We start from the raw sequence: 24,669 nt of genomic DNA, 5'->3' as shown, positions 1-24,669 counted from the left end.
ACCTGCCAGTCTGGACTTGTATAAGGTTTACGTGTGGGTGATACTTGTGTAACTTTTACAATGAACAAGCTATAATTATAAACAAAAACCAAACCTGCTGTCATTGAGTCGATTCTGACTCATAGCGACCCTACAGGTAACGCAGAGCTGCCCCACAGGGCTTCCAAGGCTGTAATCATTACAAAAGCAGATTGCCACATCTTTCTCCCAGGGAGCAGTTGGTAGGTTCAGTTAGCAGCGCAGCACTTAACCACTGTGCCACCAGGTTCCTTGCTGTAAGTTTAGGACTTATTAAAACACTTTTCTTTTTTTTGGTGTCCCATTGTCTCTTTAAACCTTTTCAGTGGTGGAAGCTTTTTCCCACCATTGAATTAGAGTTCCAAGATTTTCTGCTCACTCTTGGATAGTAAGAAGTCCTTAAGGACATTTTCTTTTTAAGGCCCAAAACACAGTCTGGATTCAGAAATTAGAATGTTTGTTCATTTGGGCAAATTTTTGGAATATGGGCTTTCACCACCAAAGCAGGTGGTGAGTCAATTTGTTGACCTCTTGCATTCTCTGAGAGGAAGTCAGACTGCAGTCATAACTCCATGTTACTGCAGTTGTCAGTTCGTAAACTCTCTCCTCCATAGGCAGGTTGGGGGTTCCTGCCCATCCAAAAAAGCATGAGGAAAGAAACCAGGCACCTCTTACTCACTCCCTGTTGGGCGTGGGTGTACTCCAAAAACTCCCACCAAAAATCATTTTCACAGCATCTTCCCCCACCATGCTCAGTCTTACTTCTTACACCATTATTCTGGCTCAGGGGTTCAAGAATTGTGGAGCTAGTTTTTGAACATTTCCTTTAAAAATCTGATTTTGGGCCTGGCACCTTACTTTAGTATGAAAGAAAACATTTCATCTTGGTACTTCATTTTGAACTTGCCATTTATATCCTGAGCTATTTCCTTCTGAGGGTAATATGAAATTGGGGACTGGAATTGAATTTGAGTAGAACATAAATACATTGTTTTCTATTTTTGCTTCTCTGAATGATCAAAAACTTTTGTCATTTCTCTTTGCTTAGTTGATTAATAATTTAGTTATGGGGGACTGGAGAAGGTGTTAATATGAATTTTTACTCTTTATGACATTTCTGTTATAATAACTATTTATTTTAGAATGATATCTCCCATCTCTTTTATACTTTTTTTCCTTCTTCTAAAATGTAAAGGAAGTAATCCTTCGAGTGCATCTCTAAAGGCTGATCTTGAACTTTGAGAACTACTCTCTCGTGTGCCATTAATTTCAAATCTGGACTTCTCTTTACCTGCTGTGTAAATTGTCACTCCAACAGTCAGAATTGATTACATCTCTTCATTAAGGAAAACATCTCTCACAAGAAATGTCATCTTAGAAAACAGTGTTAATATTGTCAATCTTGCCATGGAAGGCTTCTGACATAGAAAATCCTTGCGTAGATGAAACGTAGTTTTTATCAAAGAAAAATGGCTTCATATTAGTTAATGAACACTTTTTATTAAGAGAAGATAAGATCTATGGTGTATGGAAATTACTTACACACAGTTCACAAAGAAGATAAACCAGTAACTACGTCAATTTTGTGTTACTTCCTTCTAAAATATTGAAGTGTTGCAACAAGAAAGCAAAAAAAGATTACATATAAAACATTACTGTGAGGCTAGATATAAAAGGCTGTAGTAGAATTAAAGAGGGTATAAAATTGAGTAATCTTGGCACATTTTATTTACACAGGTATATAGTAATTACTACTAAGTCAAAGCTATGACCCATGCAGCCAGCATTTGATTAACAGTAGCCCCAAGCTCACAAAAACAGCTATGCTAGTGCTAGTCATAATATCTGAGAATTTCAGGTAAAGTTGTTGAGTGGTTAGAGCCAGACAATTGAGTTCATTTGAGTTATTTTGTCCCATCACATTCTGTGGGACATCTAATCTCACTTCGTATCTTTTTTAATAGGGCCATGATTGGTGTGGGGGGGTGTCTTAGTTATCTAATGGTGCTATAACAGAAATTCCAAAAGTGGATGGCTTTAACAAAGAGAAATTTATTCTCTCACAGTCTAGTAGGCCACAAGTCCGAATTCAGGGAGTCAGCTCCAGGGGAAGGTGTTCTCTCTCTGTCAGCTCTGGAGGAAGGTTCTTGTCATCAATCTTCCCCTGGTTGAGGAGCTTCTCAGTGCAGGGACCCCGGGTCCAAAGGATGCACTATTCTCCTGACTCTTGTTTCTGGGTAGTTTATGAGGTCCCTACTCTCTGTTTGCTTCCCTTTCCTTTTATCTCTTGTAGGATAAAAGGTGGTGCAGGCCACACCCCAGGGAAACTCCCTTTACATTGGATCAGGGGTCTGACCTTAGTAAGGGTATTACAATCTCACCCTAATCCTATCATAAAATTACAATCACAAAATGGAGGACAAACACAATACTGGAAATCATGGCCTAACCAAATTGACACATATTCTCGGGGGACACAATTCAATCCATGACAGGGGGGTGAATTGTTGCATTTTTTCTCATGGTATGTTTGATGAAGATCATACATGAGGTGATTTCATACTGTGTTGACGCTGCTAGGCTGGAACTATGGTTTCTAGAATTTCCTTCCCGATGTGGTTTCAACTTAGAGTTGGCCATTAGAGACATTTGCATGATATTTGGAAGACAGAGCAGTAGGTAGCATGCTCTGAGGGTAGGTGCAGAGCCCCAGGCACAGCTGTATTGGTGTCTTTGTGTGCTTGTGAGCATGTCTGCATGCATGTGTGTGTTGTTCCTGACATTCTGGCTCCCCGTTTCACATAGGGGAGCCCCCAGGCCTAAAGCTTCTCTAGCTCTCATCAGATTTCCTCCTTCAGCTTCTCTAATTTCTGAGCCAGTAGCCTGTGCAGCAACATAGCTTAAAATTTTCCAATAGTAATACTGATACCACTGGTGGTTGAGTGGACTCTGACTCATGGTGACCCCATATGTCTCAAAATAGAACTGTGCTCCATGGGGTTTTCAATCACTGATTTTTTAGAAGTAGATCACCAGGACAGTCTGGGCAGACTCCAACTGCTAACCTTTCAGTTAGCAATTGAGTGCATTAACTGTTTGCACCACCTAGAGACTCTAATATCTACCCACTACAATTAGAATAAAATCCAAACTTTAAGGCCCCACATGATTTGGCTCCTGTCAATTTTTTTTCACCACACTCATTTTGAACATACTAAATCTGTACGCAGTTTAGGATCTTTCTCCTAGCTGTTCCCTCTGCTTGCCATGTTCCCTTTGCTTGCCATACAGATCTTTGCATGACCAGCTCTGTCTCATCATTTTAGTTTCAGGATCCTGGGAAAATGGTGGCATAATCAGACCATCGTTATGACCCTCTCCTACAAAAACAACAAGAAATGCAACAAGGAAATGGTGCTCAGCCTTCAAGGACCATGACTGCAAAGCAGAGGGCAGCATCAGGGAACCACAGACAGGCAAGAATCAATGAATCAACAACAAGCTGTATAAGGTAGGAAAATCACTTCTCCTACCATCCCTGCTTCTTACTGCAGCCATGCGGGCTGCCAGCTTCTATGAACTGGGGAAGCGACCCTAATAAAACAGATTGCTTTCTTAACCAACATACCCCCTGCCTGTACAAAGAGACCCCAAGCTTATCCTCCAAAATCAACAAGGCAGACCTCCATAGGGGTTCATTCAGACATGGCCAGCCCTTCCCCTACCCAGTCACTGTCCGCTACCAGGCTGCTGTGAATTGCCACAGAAGTCCCCTGCAGTGGAGTCTGCTCCCATTGTCAACACTCTACCTGCCTTCCTGGGAAACATGGAAAACAGAGACAAGGATATAAAGAAATAAGGAAAACAATGCTTGAACAAAATGAGGATCTAAAAAAGGAAATAAAAAGAAACCAAACAGAAATAATGCAACTGAAAAGTTTAAAATAACTGAAATGAGAAACACAATGGAAGGATTTAATGACAGATTTGATCATGCAGAAGAAAGAATCCTCAAATTAAAGGATAAAATAGTCGAAATTACGTAGGCTGAAGAGCAACAAGAATGGAGGTTCAAAAAGTCTGGGCACTGTTTAATGGAATTATGGGACAACTTTTAGAGACCCAATATATACATCATGGGAATTCCAGAAGGAGATGAGAGAGAGAAAGGGACAGAAAGAATATGTAGTGACAGAAAATTTCCCCAATCTGAAGAACATGAATCTACAAATCCAAGAAGCTCAAAAAACCCCAAGCAGGATAAACCCAAAGAGATCTACACATCACAGTCAGGCTCTCAAAAAGTAATGATAGAAAGAGGACCCTTAAAGCAATGAGAGAGAAGCAAACAGTTACATATAAAGGATCCCCAGTAAGATTAAATGCCAATTTCTTTTCAGAAACATTGGAGGTCAGAAGGCAATGGAATAAAGTGCTGAAAGAAAAAAAAAAGTCAACCAAGAATACTATACCCAATGAAACTCTCCTTCAAGAACAAGAGTGAAATTAAAACATTCCCAGACAAACAGAAGCTGAGAGAATTCATATCCACTAGACTGGCCCTGCAAAAAATACTAATAGAATTTCCATACATGGAAGGGAAAGACACTACAAAGCAATTCAAAACCATACATAAAAAGAATGATCCCTAGTAAAGTGAATTTCATGGACAAATATAAGGGCTAGTAATAAGGCATTCATGCTTGATAATTCTAATTGTTTTGTCCTTCATGCTTTTTAATGTCAAACATGTAAAAAGTAAGGATAAAATTACGTTACAGGGCACATGAAATATAAAGATGTGATCAGTTATAACAACAACAAAATGATATAGAATTTCTTGTATATTATTAAAATTAAGTTGATACCAACTTACCCTAGGATGCTGTAAACAAAAAAGCAAACAGTAGTAAAAGAAAAAGACAAAGAAGGCTTAAGACACACAAAAACCGAATAACAAAACGGTAGAAGTAAGACACTTCTTATGGATAATTACAATAAATGGACTAAATGCTCCAATCAAAAGGCAGAGAATGTCAGTATGGGGAAAAAAATAAACAAACAAACATGATCCAAACATATGCTATTTATAAGAGACTCACCTGAGACCCAAGGACACAAATAAGTCATAAATGAAAGGGTGTGAAAAGATAGTCCATGAAAATAATAGCCAAAAGAGAGCTGGGTAGCAATCTTAATATCAGACAAAGAAGACTGAAACAAAATCTGTTAGAAGAGATAAAGATGGACATTATATAGTAATAAAAGGGTCAACTCATGAAGAAAATTTAACAACCATAAAAATATATGCCCCCAACATCAGAGCACCCAAATATGTAAAGGCACACTGATAGAATTGAAGGTAGAAATATATAACGCTGCAATAATAACTTGAGACTTCAATACATCACTTTCAATATAGAGCAGAACATTTAGAAAGAAGATCAACAAGGGAACAGAGGATCTGAATGATACCATAAACCAACTAGACTTAACATATATATAGAACACTTTACGCAACAACAGCACGATATACACGATGCACATGGATAATTCTCCAGGATAGACCACATACTAGGTCACAAAGCAAATCTCGATAAGTTTAGAAAGACTGAAATCATACAAAAGTATTTTCTCTGATCGCAATGGAATAATGCTAGAAATAAATAACAGAAAAACACCTGGAAAACACACAAAATCTGGAAATTAAACAACACATTATTAACTACCAGTGGGCCAAGGAAGAAATCACAAAGTTCTTAGAGTCAAATGAAAATAAAAGCACAACATACCAAAACTTATGGATCACCAAAAAGGACATTCAAATGGCCACCAAACACATGAAAGATACTCAGCATCATTATTCATGAGACAGGTGCAAATCAAAACCACAAGGAAATACCGTTTCATTCCCATTAGTATGGCTAAGGAGCCCTGGTGGCGCAATGGTTAAGCATTTGGCTGTTAAATAAAAGGCTGGCAGTTTGAATCCACCAGCTGCTCCTTGGAAACCCTATGGGGCAGTTCTACTCTGTCCTATAGGGTCTCTATGAGTTGGAATCAACTTGATGGCAATGCGTTTAGGATGGCTAAGCTAAAAAACAAAACAAACAAACAAATCCAGAAAATAATAAATGTTGGCAAGGATGTTCAGAAATTGGAACTCTTATCCATTGCTGGTGGGAATGCAAAATGGTACAGCCTTTGTAGAAAACTGTGGTGGTTCCTCAAAAAAACAAAAAACAGAACTTTCATATGACCCAACAATTGCATTCCTAGGTATATGCCCCAAACAAGTGAAAGCAGAGACTCAAACAGACACTCGTATACTAGTGTTGGTTACAGCAACCTAAATGCTCATCAATGGATGAACGGATAAACAAAATTTGGTACATACCTACAATTGAATACTACTCAGCCAGTAGGAGAAACGGAGTCTTGATACATGGTGCAACATGAATAGCGCTTAAAGACTTTATGCCTAATGAAATGAGTCAATCACAAAAGGACAAATATTGTATGACCTCACTTCAATAGAAAGACAAAACCAGGCAAACATATAGAGACCAAAGTTTATTAGTGGTCACCAGGGCTGAGAAAGAGGTAAGAAGGCGGGGGTGGTGGGGGTGGTGGTGGTTATTGCTTGTGGAATACTGAGTTTCTGTTTAAGATGATGGAAAAATCATATTGGTTAAGAATATTGTTGCAAGCTGATTAATGTAATTGCTGTCATTACATTGTATGCTTATAAAAAGTTGAATTGGCAAAAGTTGTGTGATAGATATATTTGCAACAATGGAAAAAATAAAAAGAGTAGCTGCTCAGGCTGCTTACGAACAACCAAATACCTCATGGGATTTGGTTTCTTAGTTTGGAGGTTTAGGGTCATGGTTTCATGGGAAATCCCAGTTAATTGGCCAATTATTGTGTTTAGTGCTTCTGTTCTACCTCCTAGTTTGTTTTGTAGTGCCTGGATTCTTAAAAGCTTGCAAGCAGCCATCCAGGGTGCAACAATTGGTCTCTATTCAGCTCTGTTCACCTCTAATCGCTCTGGAGCAACAGAGGAAGGAGAGTCAGGAATAGGAAGAAATGGAATGTGTGGCTCACTTCCTCCATGAACAACTCCCTCATTTACAAAGAGACCAGAAGAACTGGATGGTTCCTGGCTGCCATTACTGAATATTTTGATCAAAGATTCTATATAAGAATCCTGATCAAGAGGGGGAAAAGACAAAACAGAATTTAAAACTCTCATAGAATCCAGATTTTCTGAACTGTGAAGGCTGATAAACCCTTGAAATTATTGCCCTGAGATAATCTTTAAACCTTAAACTTTTAAACCAAAAATATCCCATGAAGTCTTCATAAAACCAAACAATGGTTTAGCCTAACTAGTAAAGAACATCTGCCTTGAGAATTGTGCTCTTTTAAGAACTACCTGTATGGATCAAATTGACAAGAGCAACTTGAAAGATTAGATAGCAAGTTTAGGACGCAGTAAGTTTATATTAATGGGGAAGGAACAACTTGGAAAATGAGGGTGAGAATGGTTGCACAATTTGATGTAGCCAGTGTCACTGAATTGTACACGTAGAAATTGTTGATATGTGTTCTGCTGTGTATATTCTCAACAACAAAATAAAAAAAATTATTAAAAAGGAAATAAAAGTGCCAATGAAGGTGAACAAAAATATATTTTCAAATTTAAAAAAAGCTAAAAGAATATATTACCAGTGGACGTGCACCACAAGAAATACTAAAGATGAACAACTGTCATGAGACCAGAAGATGTGGATGGTGCCTGGCTACCATTACGGACCATTTTGGTCAAAGATTCTATAGAAGTATCCTGACCAAAAGAGGGAAAATGCAGAACAGAATTTAAAATTCTCATGGACTACAAGCTTTCTGGAGCCATGGATGCTGGATGACCTCCCAGAATCTCTTGCCCCGAAATAATCTTTAAACCTTAAATCAAAAATATTCCCTGAAGTCTTCTTAAAACCAAACAATAGTTTAGCTTACCTACCAAAAAATGCCTGCCTTGAGCATTATGCTCTTTTAAGAACTGTCTTAGTTACCTAGTGCTGCTATAATAGAAATACCACAAGTTGGTGGTCTTAACAAATGGAAATTTATTCTCTTACAGTTTAGGAGGCTAGAAGTCCAAACTCAGGATGCCAGCTTTAGGGGAATGCTTTCTCTTTCTGCTGGCCCCAGGGGAAGGTCTTGGTCTCCTTTTAACATCTATAGGCCTGGTGTTCCTTGAAGATCTACATGTGTCTTATATATATATTGCACTTAATGAGCTATTAGGTCACTTAAAGTGCCAAGATGGTATTGAAAACCTGCTAAAACTGGCCAAAGCCAGCTATGGCCCATTCTGTGGTTATCTTGTCTAGGACAATTTCAGAAAAATGTGTGGCCTATTCTGCTCTGTACAGGAGGATAAGCCAGAGCAGGTTATTCTTAGAAGGGTTGAGCTCTGAGGCTGCCTGTCTCATTGGTGTAAACCTTCCCCTGGGTCAAGGAGGTTCACAATGCATGGACCCTGGGTCCAAAGGACGTACTCCACTCCTGGCTCTTCTTTCTTGGTTGTGAGGTCCCCCTCTCTAGGCTTGCTTCTCTCTGCTTTTATCTCTCTCAGTGAAGGGCGATGACTCAAGATACATCCCAACCAAATCCTACCTCATTAACGGTAACGAACATAACCTAATTCTCATTAACATAACAGACCGCTCATTCCCAAATGGGACCATAACCACAGGCATATAGGTTAGCATTTACAACACATCACAAAATGGAGGATAATCAGATCACAAAATGGAGGACAACCACATAATACTAGGAATCAATCATGGCCTAGCCAATTTGATACATATTGTTGGGGGACACAGTCTAATCCATGACAAGAACTATCTACATGGGATCAAGTTGACAACCACAACTTGGAAGTTTAGATAGGAACCTTAAGGGACAGTGAGTTAATGGGGGAGGAACAACTCAGAAAAGGATGAGAATGGTTGCACAACTTGAAGAATGTAATAAATGTCACTGAATTGTACATGTAGAAATTGTTGAATTGGTGTTATGTTCTGCTGTGTATATATTGTCAACAACAAAATAAATTATACATACATTAAAAAAAGAAATGCTAAAGGAATTTCTTCAGGCTTAAGAGAAATGCAACCTGATAGAAATCCAAATCTTCAGGGAAAAAAAATGAAGAGCATGGGAATTTTGGCATCATGGGGTTTATAATATATAGAGAAGTAATTGATTTGACAACTATAGCAAAAAGGATGGGAGAGTGAGTAAATGGACCTCTACCTTGCAAGATTTAAAAATTTTACATGAAGCAATTCATTAACCCTAGTCTTTTGAAAAGTTAAGGGGATATATATATATGGTTTTGATAACCAAATTCATTGCCATTGAACAAATTCTGATTCATAGCAACCCTAAAAGACGGGGTAGAACTGCCTCCATAGGTTTTCCAAGGAGTGGCTCATGAATTCAAACTGCTGACATTTTGGTTAGCAGCTGAGCTCTTAACCACCCTGCCTCCAGAGCTATTGTTAATAGCTGCTGTCGAGTTGGCCCCTGACTCATGGTAACCTCATGCTACAGAATGGAACTGCTCCATAGGACTTTTTTGGTTGTTATTGTTAAAGAAACCATTCACCAGGCCTTCTCTTCTGCTGAGCTGCTGGGTGGATTTGAACCGCCAACCTCTGGGTTAGCAACCAATTGCAAAGCTGCAATCCTTAGAGCAACCACTAAAATATAACGCGAAGAGGTAAAATGAGGATTCTGGAATACATGATATTTATGCATGTTTCCAGCCTCAGCTCTCATATCCTAAGATAAATTTTTATTTCTTGCCTTCAAACAATGACAACAAATATTTTCTACTGATAGCCCTTTTAGTCAGGCGTAAGGATTAATGATCTTTTTTCAGTTTCTCTCCTGAACTTTCTTTTTTTCTCCTGTCTCAGAGACAATACTTTTTTCATCTTGTTCCTTCCGTTCCTTAAAAAAGAATGCCCCTTTTCCTTCAATTTATCAGCAGTCAATGAGCGCTTTTTTTCTCTGCAGGGTATTCATTTGTTTCAACTTCATTTCCTGCTCTCTTTCTCTCCAAGGTCATTGAATCACACTTTGATAAATACATTGTTATTAGGTTCACTAGAGGCAATTGAAATGGTAGATGTTTTAAATTAATGTCTTTCATTAAAATGAGTCAGAAAGTCAATGAATTGAAAAATTATTCATTTTGTAGGTATTCAGCGTTAGTCAGTCGATGTGTCCCCGCTGTGTGTGGAGTGCTCTTCTAAATTCCGTGGGGAGTGATGATGGTAGCATTTCCTGGAGGAGCATGCCATATAAAGGAAAACAGGATAAATACAAGTGTGACAGACCTCTACCTACGTGATTGGAAGGTAGGCAGCATGGGGCAAATTGATGGGCTACTGGCCTGATTAAGCCAGGAAAACTTCACAGGCAACATTAGAGTTCTGAAAGACCAGAGGGATGTGGCTGGTAGAAAGCCGAAAAAATTTCCTAAGTAGAAGGGATATCATGCATATGAAATAAATTAAAAATATTTATTAAGTATCTTATTAAGTGTCCTTTGTACTATAGGCCAGGCATTGGAAAAAGACAAAGATGATATTTTTATCAACTAGTAGGGGAGATTACATGTTCTTATGGGAAAAAGACAACAAATACAGTAATACACAAATAGAAGCTAAGTAATATAAAGAAGGAAACCCTGGTAGAGTAGCTGTCAAAAGCTACAGCTGCTAACCAAAAGGTCAGCAGTTTGAATCCACCAGGCACTCCTTGGAAACCTTATGGGGCAGTTCTAGTCTGTCCTATAGGGTTGCTATGAGGCGGAATTGACGTGGCGGCGACAGGTAATATAGTGAAAAATGAACTGCAGAGGCAAAGCTGAATTAAGTGAAAGAGACTTTGAAGTGGAGTGAGAACCTAAAGTAACAGAGAGAAAGAGACAGATGCTGCTGTGTGATATAACTAAAAAATGAAGGCTGGGGACAACAGAAATAAGCTGGTAGCAGGATGATCATGATAAGATGATAATGAATATGTTGCTAATGGTGAAGATGATCTTAATAAAAATAATATGAGGCCTGGAAACATACTTGCATAGTTAGTTTTGTTTATAATGATAAATTAGGTGGGTTGATTAGATAGTACTCTGAATTTACAAATAGCCAAGAGGTAAATCTAAACTTCTACATGAATTTTTTCATGGCTATTTTAAAATAAGTTATATGTTTTTGAATTTTACCAGTGTACCTTCTTTTTGCTAAATGAAAAATTTTACTTCAAGTCCAATTCTTGTAGCCCTCTCTATGGTATATAACTCTACAGCACTCTTCGGCTCTTCAACCTTTCTTCCCTTTGTTCTTTGACATTATGTCATCTCGGAGCTTGTGTAGGCTGATTGCTCTTTGTCTCCTTCCTTCATTGGTTCCATTCAGAATGTATGGAATCCAAAGAAAACCCTGTGGAGCAGTTCTACTCTGTCACATGGGGTCACTATGAGTTGGAATCGACTTGACAGCACCTAACAACAAAAAATTTGGGCATAGTCCTCCGACTTCTTCTCACCTTTCTTTTATCGATGTATACTTTATGCCAGAGACAGAGAGAGGAAGAGGGAAAGGGAAAGGGAGAAAGAGAGGGATTTCCTGTTTAGACTGACTTCCTGTTCTAGCCCCAGCCATTGATTGATGTTGGGGTTTGGGCATAGCAGTAAGACATAAACACAAGGGTAGTCCCAACAACGTGTCAAGGCCAGGGGTGATGAAGAAGATACAGAATGCAATGTAAGGGATTTGCCTGGAATCTTCATTCTGTTAAAGGCTAAAGAAAATTAACTGCCCATAGTTAAACAGTGTGAACTTAGGGGGGAGACCATGTTTATATCTCTGCATGTGTTAGCGTTAATAAGTGGTGCTTAGCTAGAGGTTGGAACCGGCCAGAGAGGTTTAGAATTACCTAAATCCTCATAGGGGCCACAGCCTTATGAGAGTTTTGTTTTGTTCTTCTTTTTTAGGCAGGAGAACAGGGCATGGGACTGGGTTGGTAGAAGGAAAAGATAGCCTGGGTATATGGACTACTGCCGAGATGTGCATCTTCTCAGGAAGGAACAAGGAAGGGAGAGGAGGACAAGTGAGGCAGAAGCAGCGGCCGAGGCGTGGTCTGGGTCTGAGAAGGTGGGCAAGGTGAGGGCGGGGCCTCGGGACCGCGGCCACCCACTCTGCTTCCTGACTCTGCCTCTAGAAAAAGAGCGTGATTCCGCCTGCGGGTGACTTCTGGAGCCCCGCGCGGCCGCAGCAGGTCCTGCAGCGCCCCCCATCGGTCAACCAGAGCCTCTCAGCTCTGGAGTGCGGCGCGGCCGCGAAAGTTCGGCGCTTTCCCCGGGAATTTGCGGAGTGAGCCCAGGCGCCAGGTGAGCGCTCCCGGCCGACCGTAGAGAGTGTTTCCCCCCTCTTCGCTTGCTTCCGGGGGTAGGCCTGGCAGGGAAGGGGGTGGGACCCCGGACGGGCCGGGGGCGTCCCGGGTTCGCGCTAATACCGCTTGTCTCTCCTGGGCAGAAGCCGCCCGTGTCCCGCGTCCCCTGAGCGAACGCGGCGCACCCACGACACCGCGCCGGGACGCGCGCCTGGCCGCCGAAAAGAGGTACTTGATTTCCCGCTCAGGCTCCCTCCTCTGTGTTGAGGGAGAGAACCCGGAGCCATGGGCACTGTCGGGGATCTTAACCTGCAATTGATGGCCAAGAAAATTCTCCGTCCCAACACAGTCTCTTCCATTTAGAACTTGTACTATAAATTGGCCACTATCAGCTCAGTTTGGGGAATCTGCACACTTTTTGACGCTGTGAAACGAGTTGAGCTTGGGTTTGCTTCGTTTGCTTCCTCTATTTATACCAGCTTTTTGGGGGGAGGTGGCAGACGGCGGTATACGGGGAAGGAGGTGAGACCTGTCGTCTGATCTGTTCCCCCACCTCACCCTCCACCCTGGCTGTCAAGGTGTGTCAGAGACATTTCCAGTGCCAGCCTGGATAGGAGCTCTGTGGCAAATCAACGCCGACTTGCTCCTAGGCTTCCACTTAAGTGCTTTAGGCCGATTTACTGAGTCATCAATCAGCAAGGAACTTGTGCAAAGAAACAGAGAATGGCAAGATTTTGCTGAATGTAATTGACCCCGCACCATCTTTTTTTTTTTTTCATCACATATTAGCTTACATCACTTTTACTGTTTTCAAGCTCCGTTGCGTGTGCGTGTTCATCTCCAAACAACTCCTGAGCAACCTGAGGAAGCTAGGGACCCACCAGTACTGCCTGACAAATAACTTTGTCAGGAATAAAAATGGAAGCAGCAGTAGCTTTGAAACTTAAAAAGGTGTTTGAGAGGTCCATTACTATTTGGGTTAACAGACTGGTAACATACATCTTAATAAAATTTTCTCTCATGTTTACACAAAGAACGGGCTGAATTTTGTTTCATCTGGTTGAATTTTGGTGTGGTAGGAGTCTCAGGTGGGGTGGCAGGAGACCTGAAAACTTATTGAGGCAAATCACTAGGAACTGGTCTAAGCTAAGGGAAAGGGTTGGAACACGTGCTCTTTAAGGTTCCTTCAGCTGTAACAGTCTGTGATGAAATGAACCTATCACATCTTCATAAACATGATTTGTTGGATTTCAGTGGCTCCCTAAGACTGTTTATCACAGTGTTGGTAATCAAGTTGAATTGTAATATCCTTTCAAAGCAAGGTCTGGAGTAGGCAACTTAGAGAAAAACCAATAAATACAGTACATAGGAGGCAAGTTTGGCTTGATTGAAAACATATTTACATATTTTTTAAAATTTTAAATAGATCCTTGAGTAATTGAGTAGTTTTCTAAGTAAAGTATAAGCAAAAATGATCTTCTCCCCTTTTTTTCTGTATAGAATATGGGTTCTGCCACAGTAAGATGGTTCTACATACCATTGGGCTGCATGATGCTCATCAGTCTGGTTAATGCTGATTTTGAATTTCAAAAGGGAGTGCTTGCCAGCGTCAGCCCCGGAATCACAGAAGACATTGATCTCCAGTGTTGGAACACTTGCTCTTTGACAGTGATAGAGCTGAAGGAACTTAAGATAGAGCATACTGTGGATGCTTTCTGGAATTTCATGTTGTTCCTGCAAAAATCCCAGCGGCCCAGACATTACAATGTCTTCTTAAACATAGCTCAGGATTTCTGGGACATGTATGTAGACTGCTTGATTTCAAGATCTCATGGAATGGGCAGAAGACAGGTGTTGCCTCCCAAGTATAATTTTCCACAGAAGATAACAGGAGGTAATTCATATAGTACTGATATAAGAATAGCAGGTAATTTAAGTATGTACTTATAAGGATAGCAGTTTAGTTTTCCTAAAGGCTCATTATTCAATCTTTCTGATATTTTTTCGAGTTTAACAAGTTAGTAAATTTACCATATTTAGAGTTTTCTTAATATGAGAGGCTTTGATTTTATATTATTTAGAAGCCAGAAGAGCTCTGATGTATAAATACTTGATTCAAATGCTCTTGGAATATATGTTTTTGTAGGTCTTTAGAATTGTTGCCTTTTTTTTTTTTGAGTGAATGCTTATAAGAAAGCCATTTAACACTAATTATTCATACTACATTTGCTGAAGAAATTTTTTAACATTGGAAATGTATTTAGACTTTTGAAAATAAATTTTTTCAATAGTGTTGTAAAAAAGGGGGCAAGGAAGTTTATTTACCTAAATCTTACTTTCTTCTCTCTAACCTTATAGGACTGGACTTTACAAAACGTGAGTTTTACATTTAAGAGGGAGAATATGGAAAATACCTCAAGCAAGATGACATCATCCTAAAAGCTTAACTCTCACTGTCAGTAATTAGGAGGTCAAATATTTCCTGTAGTATTTGTCAAAATTGTTATTTCTAATTCTTTAGTATTAATGTTGTTTAATATTGAAGGTTGTATTTTTGTTGGTGTGTAATTGCTTTATTGCTACTGAATGATCATTTTTATCTTTTCAGGTAATTTGTTAATGTTAATACTTATTTCTTATTCGGAAGGCATCTTCCAAAATCATCCTTGTTTTAAAGAAAACACGACTTAAAATGTAAATACAAAATATTTTTTAATACAGTAGTCGATAGAATAAAATTGTAACCAATTTTATAAGGTATCTTATACATTCATATTGACTTTAAAACTGTGCCAGAAGTAACGGCAGTATTGTCCTAAAAACTAGTATTTAATCTTGGTGTAGTGTATTGTGTGGTTTCTGAAATGTGCACTTAATCACTAAGCCATCATATATTAAAGTATTTTTCTATGCAATACAGAACAAAAAATTTTGGTGCTCTTATTTTTATTTTCATCATGCTAAAAAAAGAACAACAAACAAAAAGGCAGTAAGAAACTTCATTTTACTCAAATGCGCTGATAGAATTTTTGTATTAGGCATTAGCTCAGCTAGTTTTGTGCTTGTTGTTTATATGTAACATCTTATTCCAAAAAGGATAGGAAGCTTTATAGAAATATACTAAATTGGATAACATGAAACAGATGAGGAAACTGAATGTAGGCAAATGGAGACAGGAAACTAATATGTAGTGTTATGGTTTAGATTAATACTTTTGAATGCCTATACCTTTGATAGAGGATAGCTGTAAATTTGGTCTCAGTTTCCTACTACTCAGAAGAAGAGGGGCTCATCAGCAATCTCAGGATTCACAATGCTGATAAGAACCAAACCACATGTTCAAGAGAAGCCCAGCCTTTCCCAAGACTAAGAACCAATAGAAACTTCTCGTACAGGTCTGCATAATGTATCCCTACAAGGACAGATTCCCTTCTCAGCAAACTGATGCCAGCACGCCCAAACTTAATTACATACGAACAATTTTAAAAACAGCCCAAACAACACTGAACAAGTACAGTAAGTCCCCCTAAGATACATCAATTGGTCCCATCCCACTTGGGGCAAAGGAGAATGAAGAAAACCAAAGACACAAGGAAAATACTAGCCCAAAGGACTAAAGGACCAAATGAACCAGCGACTCCATCAGCCTGAGACCAGAAGAACTAGATAGTGCCTGGCTACAACCAATGACCGCCCAGGGAAAGAACACAAGAGAGTCCCGGACAGAGCAGGAGAAAAATGTAGAACAGAGCTCAAATTCACCTAAAAATACCAGACTTAATGGTCTAACAGATACAGGAAGAACCCCTGAAACTGTGGCCCCCAGATGCTCTGTTAACCCAGAACTGAAACCATTCCCAAAGCTCACTATTTAGACAAAGATTAGATAGGATTATAAAACAAAAAATAATACATGTGAGGAATGTGCTTCTTAGTTCAATCAGATATATGAGACAAAATGGGCATCTCCTGTCCAAACGCAGGATGAGAAGGCAGGAAAGGAGAGGAACTGGTCAATTGGATACATGGAACCGGGGCAGAAAGGAGAAGTGTGCTGTCACATTGTGGGGGTTGCAACTGATGTCACAACAATATGTGTATAAATTTTTGAATGAGAAATTAACTTGAGCTATAAACTTTCACCTAAAACACAATTAAAAAAAAATGAATCGCTAATATTAATGACTTAACTGCATCACTTTCAGGTATTCTTTTACAAATATTATTTCATATAACAAAAATTTTTTTTTATGATAAACAGTAGCAGATATTCTGAACTTGTAAGTCTAATAAACTCCTAGATTGCAAATATTTTATGTTGCCAATTAAGGGTGTATCCCCAAGTTCAGAAAATAAACTGATGGGAGGGGTAGGGCTGATATTCTTTTATAAATATAGACAGATACCCAAGGAGTGCCCAGTTCATTGCCTGCAGGTGAGCCGAAGGAATACCTCGAGATACAGGGTCATGATTCTCCTGAGAAAAGAGTTCCACGGCTTTTAAAATCTGTGGGCAAATGAATGACTGAGGCTCAAAAGTTTAGTGCCATAAGCAAGATCACAGTAATTTTAGCTTAAAAATTGTTCAATCAGTTGTCATCAATCACCCATAGTCATCATAAAGATTTTATTGCATTGATAAACTTCTAGTTTTAATGAATTCAGTGGAATGTTAGCCTTCCAAGGTGTTAACTACAAAATGTTTTCCTAGTTCTCCTAATTGAGTTGAAATGCCACATTGGATTATTAAAAATAGTCAATTAATACTGGAGGGCAGTTGCCAAAAATGAACATTCTGGTTTTAAAGCAGTTCATCTGAAGCCTTTTTGATGGTAGTTAGATATCATGTTCTGTTATAAATCCCTCCCAGTTTTTGGCACAAATCATGCCATTGTATACAGGAAAATTCTAGAATCAGCCACTTCTCCAAGGAGCCCTGGTTCCTTTTATTGGAAAATGCTATTAGAAACCGAGATCTAGGCACTGGGTGTGTCTATAGAATTTTGACCTCGTAGTACCAGCTCAGCTCCCAGATGTCAGGGGCTGCTTTTCTCTCAGAAAACATCCTTGATCTTTTCCTTGACTGTAAACTAAATACAAGCAATAAACAAACATGGTTGCTATTGAAACTAATGTAAACTTGAGTGGTATGCGCAGAAAATGTATAAAAATGAGAGGGAGTAGTCTCATACTCTGCATGCATCCTGCTACACCTAGAAATCTGTGTTTGGGTCTGCTGGTCAATTTAGGAGATACTAACAAATAGTAGCACTTCAGAATGGGCTGGCCAATTCATAAAGTCAGGAAACCGTACCACAAGAATGCTTAAGGAAATTAGGGCTATTTGACCCTGAAAAAGACTTAGGGTGGACGTCATAGTTGTTTGCTTTGATATGAAATATAATATGTGCTCCAGAAGGTATACCAGAGACCAGAGGATGAAAGCTATTCAAATACTTACTAGCTTTAACCCAGTATAAGTAAACATCTGAGAATAAAGAGTTTAACAATGGAATGAGCTCCCTCATATGGTAACAAAGTCCTCTTACTGGGAATATTGAAGCCACTTTTATCTGTGCTCACTAAACTCTATCATTTTTATCCTTTTGATTTTCTTTTTATTCAGTTTAGTAGTAAAAATTTCAGTTGGAAAGCTTGAAATTTTGTCTCAACTCACTCATGGAAGAAAAGATACCAACCCCTCACAGTCAGGCTGGATAGGTTAAGCAACATATTCCCTGGTGCTCAGGAGTTGGTGTGGGAGTATGGGATGTGATGAGCAGAGACAGAACTAGTAGAATTAGTGACCTCATCAGACAGGCTGGTTCACTTGCTCACTGTATGGCCGCTGGAACTGAATATGCAAATAGACACAATGGGCGGATATTTTCTGTCTACCAAGTGCAAGATCTAGATAAAGCAACATCACTGCCCGCCATTCGTTAACCTACATTTCTTGCCCTGTTAAATGGCTGCTTGGTTATAACCTGCCCTGTTTCACTTTTCCCCTTCTCAATGCCTAAGATTAATGTGGCAGGGGAAAGTTCCACAGGTTATCTGAACTGGGATAGCCTTGATCAATCTGGAGCCCTGGTGGCACGGTGGTTAAGAGCTCAGCTGCTAAAGAAAAGGCCGGCAGTTTGAATCCACCAGCTGCTCCTTGGAAACCCTATGGGGCAGTTCTACTCTGTCCTGTAGGGTCCCTGTGAGTCATAAATGACTCCACAGCAACAGGTTTGCTTTTGATTCATCAATCTGGAGATATATTGTATTACAAACAAAAAATGGTATTCAAATAAGTATATAATATCAATTTAATTTCTATACCTTGGTTATATTCATGTAATAACATTTATGCCTCACTGTTTGAGAAGACATATCATTGTTACAAATATATTTGAATTACTTTAACATGTTGTCTGTGTTTAGCATTCCCTGCATAGTATTTTGCTGACCCAATCTTCCCTTTGGGCCCAGGATGTGGTTGCATTTGCAGAGCTCAAGGGAGAGGCTGCTAGGAGCTGAGGCTGCTATCACACTTGGTCCCTGGGTGGTGCAAACAGTTACCACGCTCGGCTGCTAAGGGTGGATATGGGTAGGCTATGAAACCTCATAACGGCAGCCAGCAAAAAGATTTTGCTGTACATCTAGCATTAAGGCATCTGCCTCCTATTCTTTGTCAGATACCACCACTAAAGGTGGGGGAGGACATTTCCATCCTCTGCCTTTCCCATTAAAAATGAGAAGTAGCATTAGAATTTCCTGTGTGTGTGTATGCATACATATATCTCACCTGTACTTTTTGTTGCTCACTTCATGACTAACATTTACATTTTTATAGTAGAGATAGCTTATTTTACTTTGGCCAATATATTTGTTGCAGATTTACTTATTTTTACCACTTGGTATTCATACATATTTCCCTCAGCCAGTACCTTAGGTCACCTCCACTTTCTTTCTCAAATCTATATACTTCGGATGGGGTTGGCCTGCTTCTGGCTCCAAGAATAGACATTCTCAGATCTGCCCAAAGTCACGGTGAATGATGGCTCAGGAGTGGGCACATGGTCCAATTAGGAGCCCCAAGATGCACAGAGGCCATTGCAGAGACTGTTGAGAGACAGGCGTACATGCTTCTCATCCAATTACGAACCTCAGAGAATGTGAGCCAGAAGCTGCTGGGAAAGGAGAAGACACTACTCACATAGCTTCGGTCCCTAGCTTCAACAATGTCTATAGTCTAAATTACTTCTAGATTTGATAGATACAGAACTTGTAATAAATATATATATATATATATATTGGCTTAAGCCGATTTGAGTAGGGTTCTTCTTTCACTTGCAACCAAGAGTCCTAATTGATACAATATTGTTTCACAATTTTAATTAAGAGAATTTGTAATCTTTCCAGAGAAATTGATGACAACTCTTCTGAGACTATATGTTGATAGTTTCAATAAAAATAATTTATATGTGCTTACTTTTACTTTTTCATACATAGTATTTTACTGAAATATCTATCCTAAAATATTCGATTTACATTTGTATATAAAGATATATTTAACTAGAAAATTATAAGCAGAATTTATTGTAAAAAGGTTCTGGAGCATTTCATGTCAGATTGCTCTTCTTTGGCTCATCTATGGTTTTAACTGCTTTCACCCTCTGCAAGGCTCCTCCTCGAATAGGCAGTTTTTTAAGGGCAATATCTGTGTCAGCCAGGGGTCCTCCTATTATTCGGGCAGGAGTGCTTTCCACTGTTACTACCCGACCAGAAGAAACCTAAAAAAGTAAAATGTAAATATCTAAAAGTCCATTTAAAACTTTCTTCAGTAAGGAAAAAATTCATTCCACCCTTCAGCTTATGCGGCATGGCATAATGCAAAGATTAGGAGCTTTGGAGCCAGTAAAAGTGGGTCTGCGTTCTACTTCTACTGCTTATCAATCAGCTGTGCAACCTGGTGCAAATTATGCCCAGAAGACAACGCTAGAAACCCTGGAGTATGGCATGGATCCATTTTTGCCAGGCATAGGCAGCACCACATATTTGCTGTTAAAGACCTGCAGGGATATATTCTGACTTAGTGCTTGTAGCACTTTATGGCCATCCCAGAGTGCTAGTTCTGGTGTAGACCAGCACTGGGTGAGGGTGGATGTACCTTAGAGATTGATATGCCTGAACTCTGTGAAATCTGAATAGTAAAAAAAAAAGAGATGAAACCCCTGTAGAAATAACATTCTTTGGGGACTAAATTTAATATCTATTAAGAAGAGTTAAAAAAAAAAAAAAAAAGAAAAACAAAACCCGTTGCCGTTGAGTCAATTCTGACTCACAGTGACTCTACAGGACAGAGTAGAACTGCCCCATAGAGTTTCCAAGGAGCACCTGGTAGATTCAAACTGCCAACCATTTGGCTGGCAGCTGTAGCTCTTAACCACTATGCCACCAGAGTTTCCAAAAAGAAGAGTTAGGGAGAAAAAAAAAATCTTACCGTTGTGTTAAGGCCTTTAATCTCTGTCCGATGAAATACTGCATTTTGTGGTCGCTCATTTTGTCTAGAGGATTCTATGGCTTTTTCCTGAAGCCTTTTTGCTTTCTGAAGATTTTTAAATTAGGAAGAAAATAAGATTAATTTCTAGTAAACTATGCTACTTACATTGAGATATACAAAATACTTTTAATTGTGTCTGTCTTATGGTGGCAGTTGATTAGGTAGCCCTGGAATTTGCAGTTACTCATTTAGGTGAAAGACAGTTGCTGGCACGTTATATCGTTGGTGCACTGAAGAATCGCCACTTACCAGAAAATGTTACTGAGATTTCCCAGGGTACCAGTCATATAGGACCAAAGAGTAAAGCAGGTACTAAAGAAATTAGGTTCAATTTTTAGCATGTTATACAAAGCTACTAATTTACATCAGGTGATGCCTATTTTCAATATATTTTACATAAATACTAATTCAGCACACTTAAATGTGTCAAATATTCAGAACAATATAAACCATATAATTTGTCGCAGTTATATTCAAATGCAGTAGTTGCACTAAAATAGGTGAAATGCGACATAACAAATGATCTGAAAGGGCAGAGGCTGATTTTCATTAACTATTCTTTAAATATGACAGAGGTTCTGAGGATATTTTGTAGCTAAAGTTGAGAAGACCTTTTAATGAAAAGGTGGATACATGGTATCTTGAGTGATTTTGTTCTTAACTTTGGTTTTGCTACCCTAATATGGTTTCACTATTTTCTTGGACTAACGTAACATTTAACAACTTCATATCTAGAGGAGGAATTCTAATATTAGGTAAAAGTGTATCTAAAGTATTAATGGAAAAGTTGGAAAAAGTAATGAGATTTTGGAGATTCAAGGAGCTTTTCACATATTTCAAGTGAACAATTAGGATTATAAAGTTTTTAGGTGAGATTTTAGCTTATAACTGAAGCAACTCATCACACTTTTCAAATGTCATGTTTATCCCAAAGGAATTTGGGATACATGTATTTTAGGGTCATGAAGGAGTAAAACCCTTGGGGAGAGGATAATAAGGATAATATTCCCCCCTGCCTTCTTACAAAAAACAAAATAAATCAGTGAATAAGAAGGTTCGGAACAGAAAGCAGGCGCTTTCTCCTGTTGATTTCTTGGTTAACTATTATCTCCTTTATGCAGCTCAGGAACACCACTTTTAAACCACAGCTTCCCAATACTAAACCAAGTGAAACTCAGGGTAGCATCTTCTGTAACTGTGAAAATGGGTAGTTTCAGTTATCATGTTAAATTGCATATAAGGATATAATAGTGTTGATATTCTACAGAAAGGTCGGCAGAGAAATGTGAATGAATATTCATTCCTTAAAATGCCAACAAAACAGAGTTGGTTATTTTTTGTGGGCATTGTGATACTTAAAAGACAAAAACAAAAAACTTACCTTTAAAGTTTTAGCATTTGATGTTCTAGCCAGGAAATTTTCCCATGATTTATTAGCCAATTCTCTTTGCTTGTGTGTGGCTTGTATCTGAAATGAGAAAGATAATTAAAGAGTTCCAGTTTCTACGAAAGGACACCAAAAAACTTGAAAGCCCTTATTCTGAAGGATGCTCTTAGATGTTGCCAAGATAAATTTTAAGGCCACCCAGCAAAAGGATGATAGTATTCATTGAATCCAATTTAAACTGGAAAAAATCCTTTGCTAGTTATGTGGCTACGGTTTGAACAGCTTTCTATGAAATATAATGAAAAACTTGCTATTTTAATAACAATCACTCTCAGCAAGACTTCTTGTTTAACATGATTAGCACTTGTGAAAACAGATTATAATCAAGAACAAGCTATTTAAATGACCTAACAGCAATTGTGTGAACAGCAAATCCATAGGAGAAAATAAAGAGAGATTCCTGCTGGCCGCTGATAATAATTTAGTCAAGATTATGTTGTAAAATTACTTCTAATTCATGACTGTAGCAAGACAAGCAATTCTGTGAGAGTACTAAGTTCGTTGTGGTGACACCATTTAGGGAGATAACCACTAAAAAATAACTGCAAAAACTATAGTTCTCAACAGGCTATCCATTAAACATATAATCAGAAAACACATGCTGTTGGTTGGTGTACAATATACTATTAAGTTGAAATGATGAACCTAAGAATTCACAAGTAAAACAATGGCTAAAAAATAAGTGGAGTCAGAGCCATGATAACAATCAACAATAGCCAGTCAAACACAGCAGACATTCTACCATTTGACAGAACTAACAAGGCAGCAGAACTTGCCAATGGGGCTGACTACTTAAGAAGAATAATGGGTTTAAAGGGTAGCATCCATGCAATAAAATCTTTCAAACAACCAGGTGTCTAAGGTGGAGCAGAATTCATAGCCGGATGCAGAGAGAATACCTACTAAGCTAAAGAAATAAACATTTAATAGTCTACTTGAAAAGCTCAGGCAATAGAAAACACACTGAAAATGACTTGAAAGGGTTTTAAAAACTGTAGTCATAAAGGATCATAGAGCAAAAGAGGAGAATCTACATTATCTTCATATCTTTGGACAAGTTAATTTGAATAGTCACTTAACCCACTTGCTCAAAAACTTCTGACGTATTCAGCGTTCCAGCTGAATACACCAGAAGGCTTTTTCTGATCAGCTAAAGTCAGAGACCGGTGATTTACTGCAGGCTCAGAGTTAAGTGTCTTGGCACTAAGGTGAGGATGAAGCTTATTAATATGCCTATGGTTGTTGTTAGGTGCCGTTGAGTGGGTTCCGACTCATAGCAACCCTATACACAACAGAACGAAACACTGCCCGATCCTGCACCATCTTTACAATCGTTGTTATGCTTGAGCCCACTGTTGCAGCCACTGTGTCAATCCACCTCGTTGAGGATCTTCCTATCTTCCCCTGACCCTGTACTTTATCAAGCATGATGTCCTCCTCCAGGGACTGATCCCTCCTGACAACATGTCCAAAGTATGTAAGACACAGTCTCACCATCCTTGCTTTTAAAGGAGCATTCTGGTTGTACTTCTTCCAAGACAGATTTGTTCGTTCTTTTGGCAGTCCATGGTATATTCAATATCCTTCGGTAACACCACAATTCAAAGGCATCAATTCTTCTTCGGTCTTCCTTACTCATTGTCCAGCTTTCACATGCATATGATGCAACTGAAAATACCATGGCCTGGGTCAGGCACACCTTAGTCTTCCGGGTGACATCTTTGCTTTTCAACACTTTAAAGAGGTCCTTTGCAGCAGGTTTGCCCAATGCAATGCGTCTTTCGATTTCTTGACTGCTGCTTCCATGGTATTGATTGTGGATCCAAGTAAAATGAAATCCTTGACAGCTTCAATCTTTTCTCCATTTATCATGATGTTTCTTATTGGTCCAGTTGTGAGGATTTTTGTTTTCTTTACGGTATGCCTAAGGTTAGCATACCAATAAAGGCCTATCATAGAAGGAGAGAAGTGAGTCAACTTTATCTCTAAATGAGGTTATGTATATAGTCTTAGAGATAGACCGTTTTATCAGATATAATTTGTTAAATGTATATATTTAAATTCTGCTGCAAAAGACTTTTTAAAGTGTTAACAAGCAAAGATGTCACTTTGAGGACTAAGGTGCACCTGACCCAAGCCATGATATTTTGAATCACCTCATATGCATGTG

The 24,669-nt window shown here is 38.9% G+C and overlaps 2 protein-coding genes across 5 annotated transcripts in view; one reads left to right on the top strand and one right to left on the bottom strand.

Annotated features, from left to right (window-relative positions):
• The first annotated feature begins 12,441 nt into the window (after positions 1-12,441).
• FAM237B (family with sequence similarity 237 member B) lies at positions 12,442-14,928 on the top strand. Its single transcript, XM_049893649.1, has 3 exons — positions 12,442-12,499; positions 14,002-14,395; positions 14,860-14,928. Exons 2-3 carry the CDS (start codon positions 14,005-14,007, stop codon positions 14,892-14,894), a joined length of 426 nt encoding a protein of 141 aa, XP_049749606.1. The 5' UTR covers positions 12,442-12,499; positions 14,002-14,004; the 3' UTR covers positions 14,895-14,928.
• A 513-nt stretch (positions 14,929-15,441) lies between these two features.
• CFAP69 (cilia and flagella associated protein 69) overlaps positions 15,442-24,669 on the bottom strand; it is a 72,251-nt gene continuing 63,023 nt past the window's right edge. For 2 of the 4 annotated variants that reach the window (XM_049893626.1, XM_049893627.1), the window contains exons 21-23: positions 22,434-22,520; positions 20,993-21,097; positions 15,442-20,282 (exon numbers count right to left, since the gene is read on the bottom strand). In XM_049893626.1, coding sequence (XP_049749583.1) covers positions 20,112-20,282; positions 20,993-21,097; positions 22,434-22,520 — 363 coding nt within the window. In that variant the 3' untranslated portion in view covers positions 15,442-20,111. Of the gene's footprint in view, positions 20,283-20,992; positions 21,098-22,433; positions 22,521-23,574; positions 24,449-24,669 lie in introns of those variants that run through there. The other 2 variants (XR_007518422.1, XM_049893628.1) reach the window with 2 other exon arrangements.

This window comes from Elephas maximus, chromosome 8 (assembly GCF_024166365.1).
Source record: "Elephas maximus indicus isolate mEleMax1 chromosome 8, mEleMax1 primary haplotype, whole genome shotgun sequence".
In the NCBI taxonomy this organism is placed as follows: domain Eukaryota; kingdom Metazoa; phylum Chordata; class Mammalia; order Proboscidea; family Elephantidae; genus Elephas; species Elephas maximus.
This window is presented reverse-complemented; position numbering and strand designations above follow the sequence as displayed.

What these genes read in the sequence shown, in the direction of transcription:
- FAM237B (XM_049893649.1), top strand. Translation starts at nt 14,005, where the DNA reads ATGGGTTCTGCCACAGTAAGATGGTTCTACATACCATTGGGCTGCATG. An exon ending in TCCACAGAAGATAACAGGAG is followed by an intron (nt 14,396 to 14,859) that starts GTAATTCATATA and finishes CTAACCTTATAG; the next exon opens with GACTGGACTTTACAAAACGT.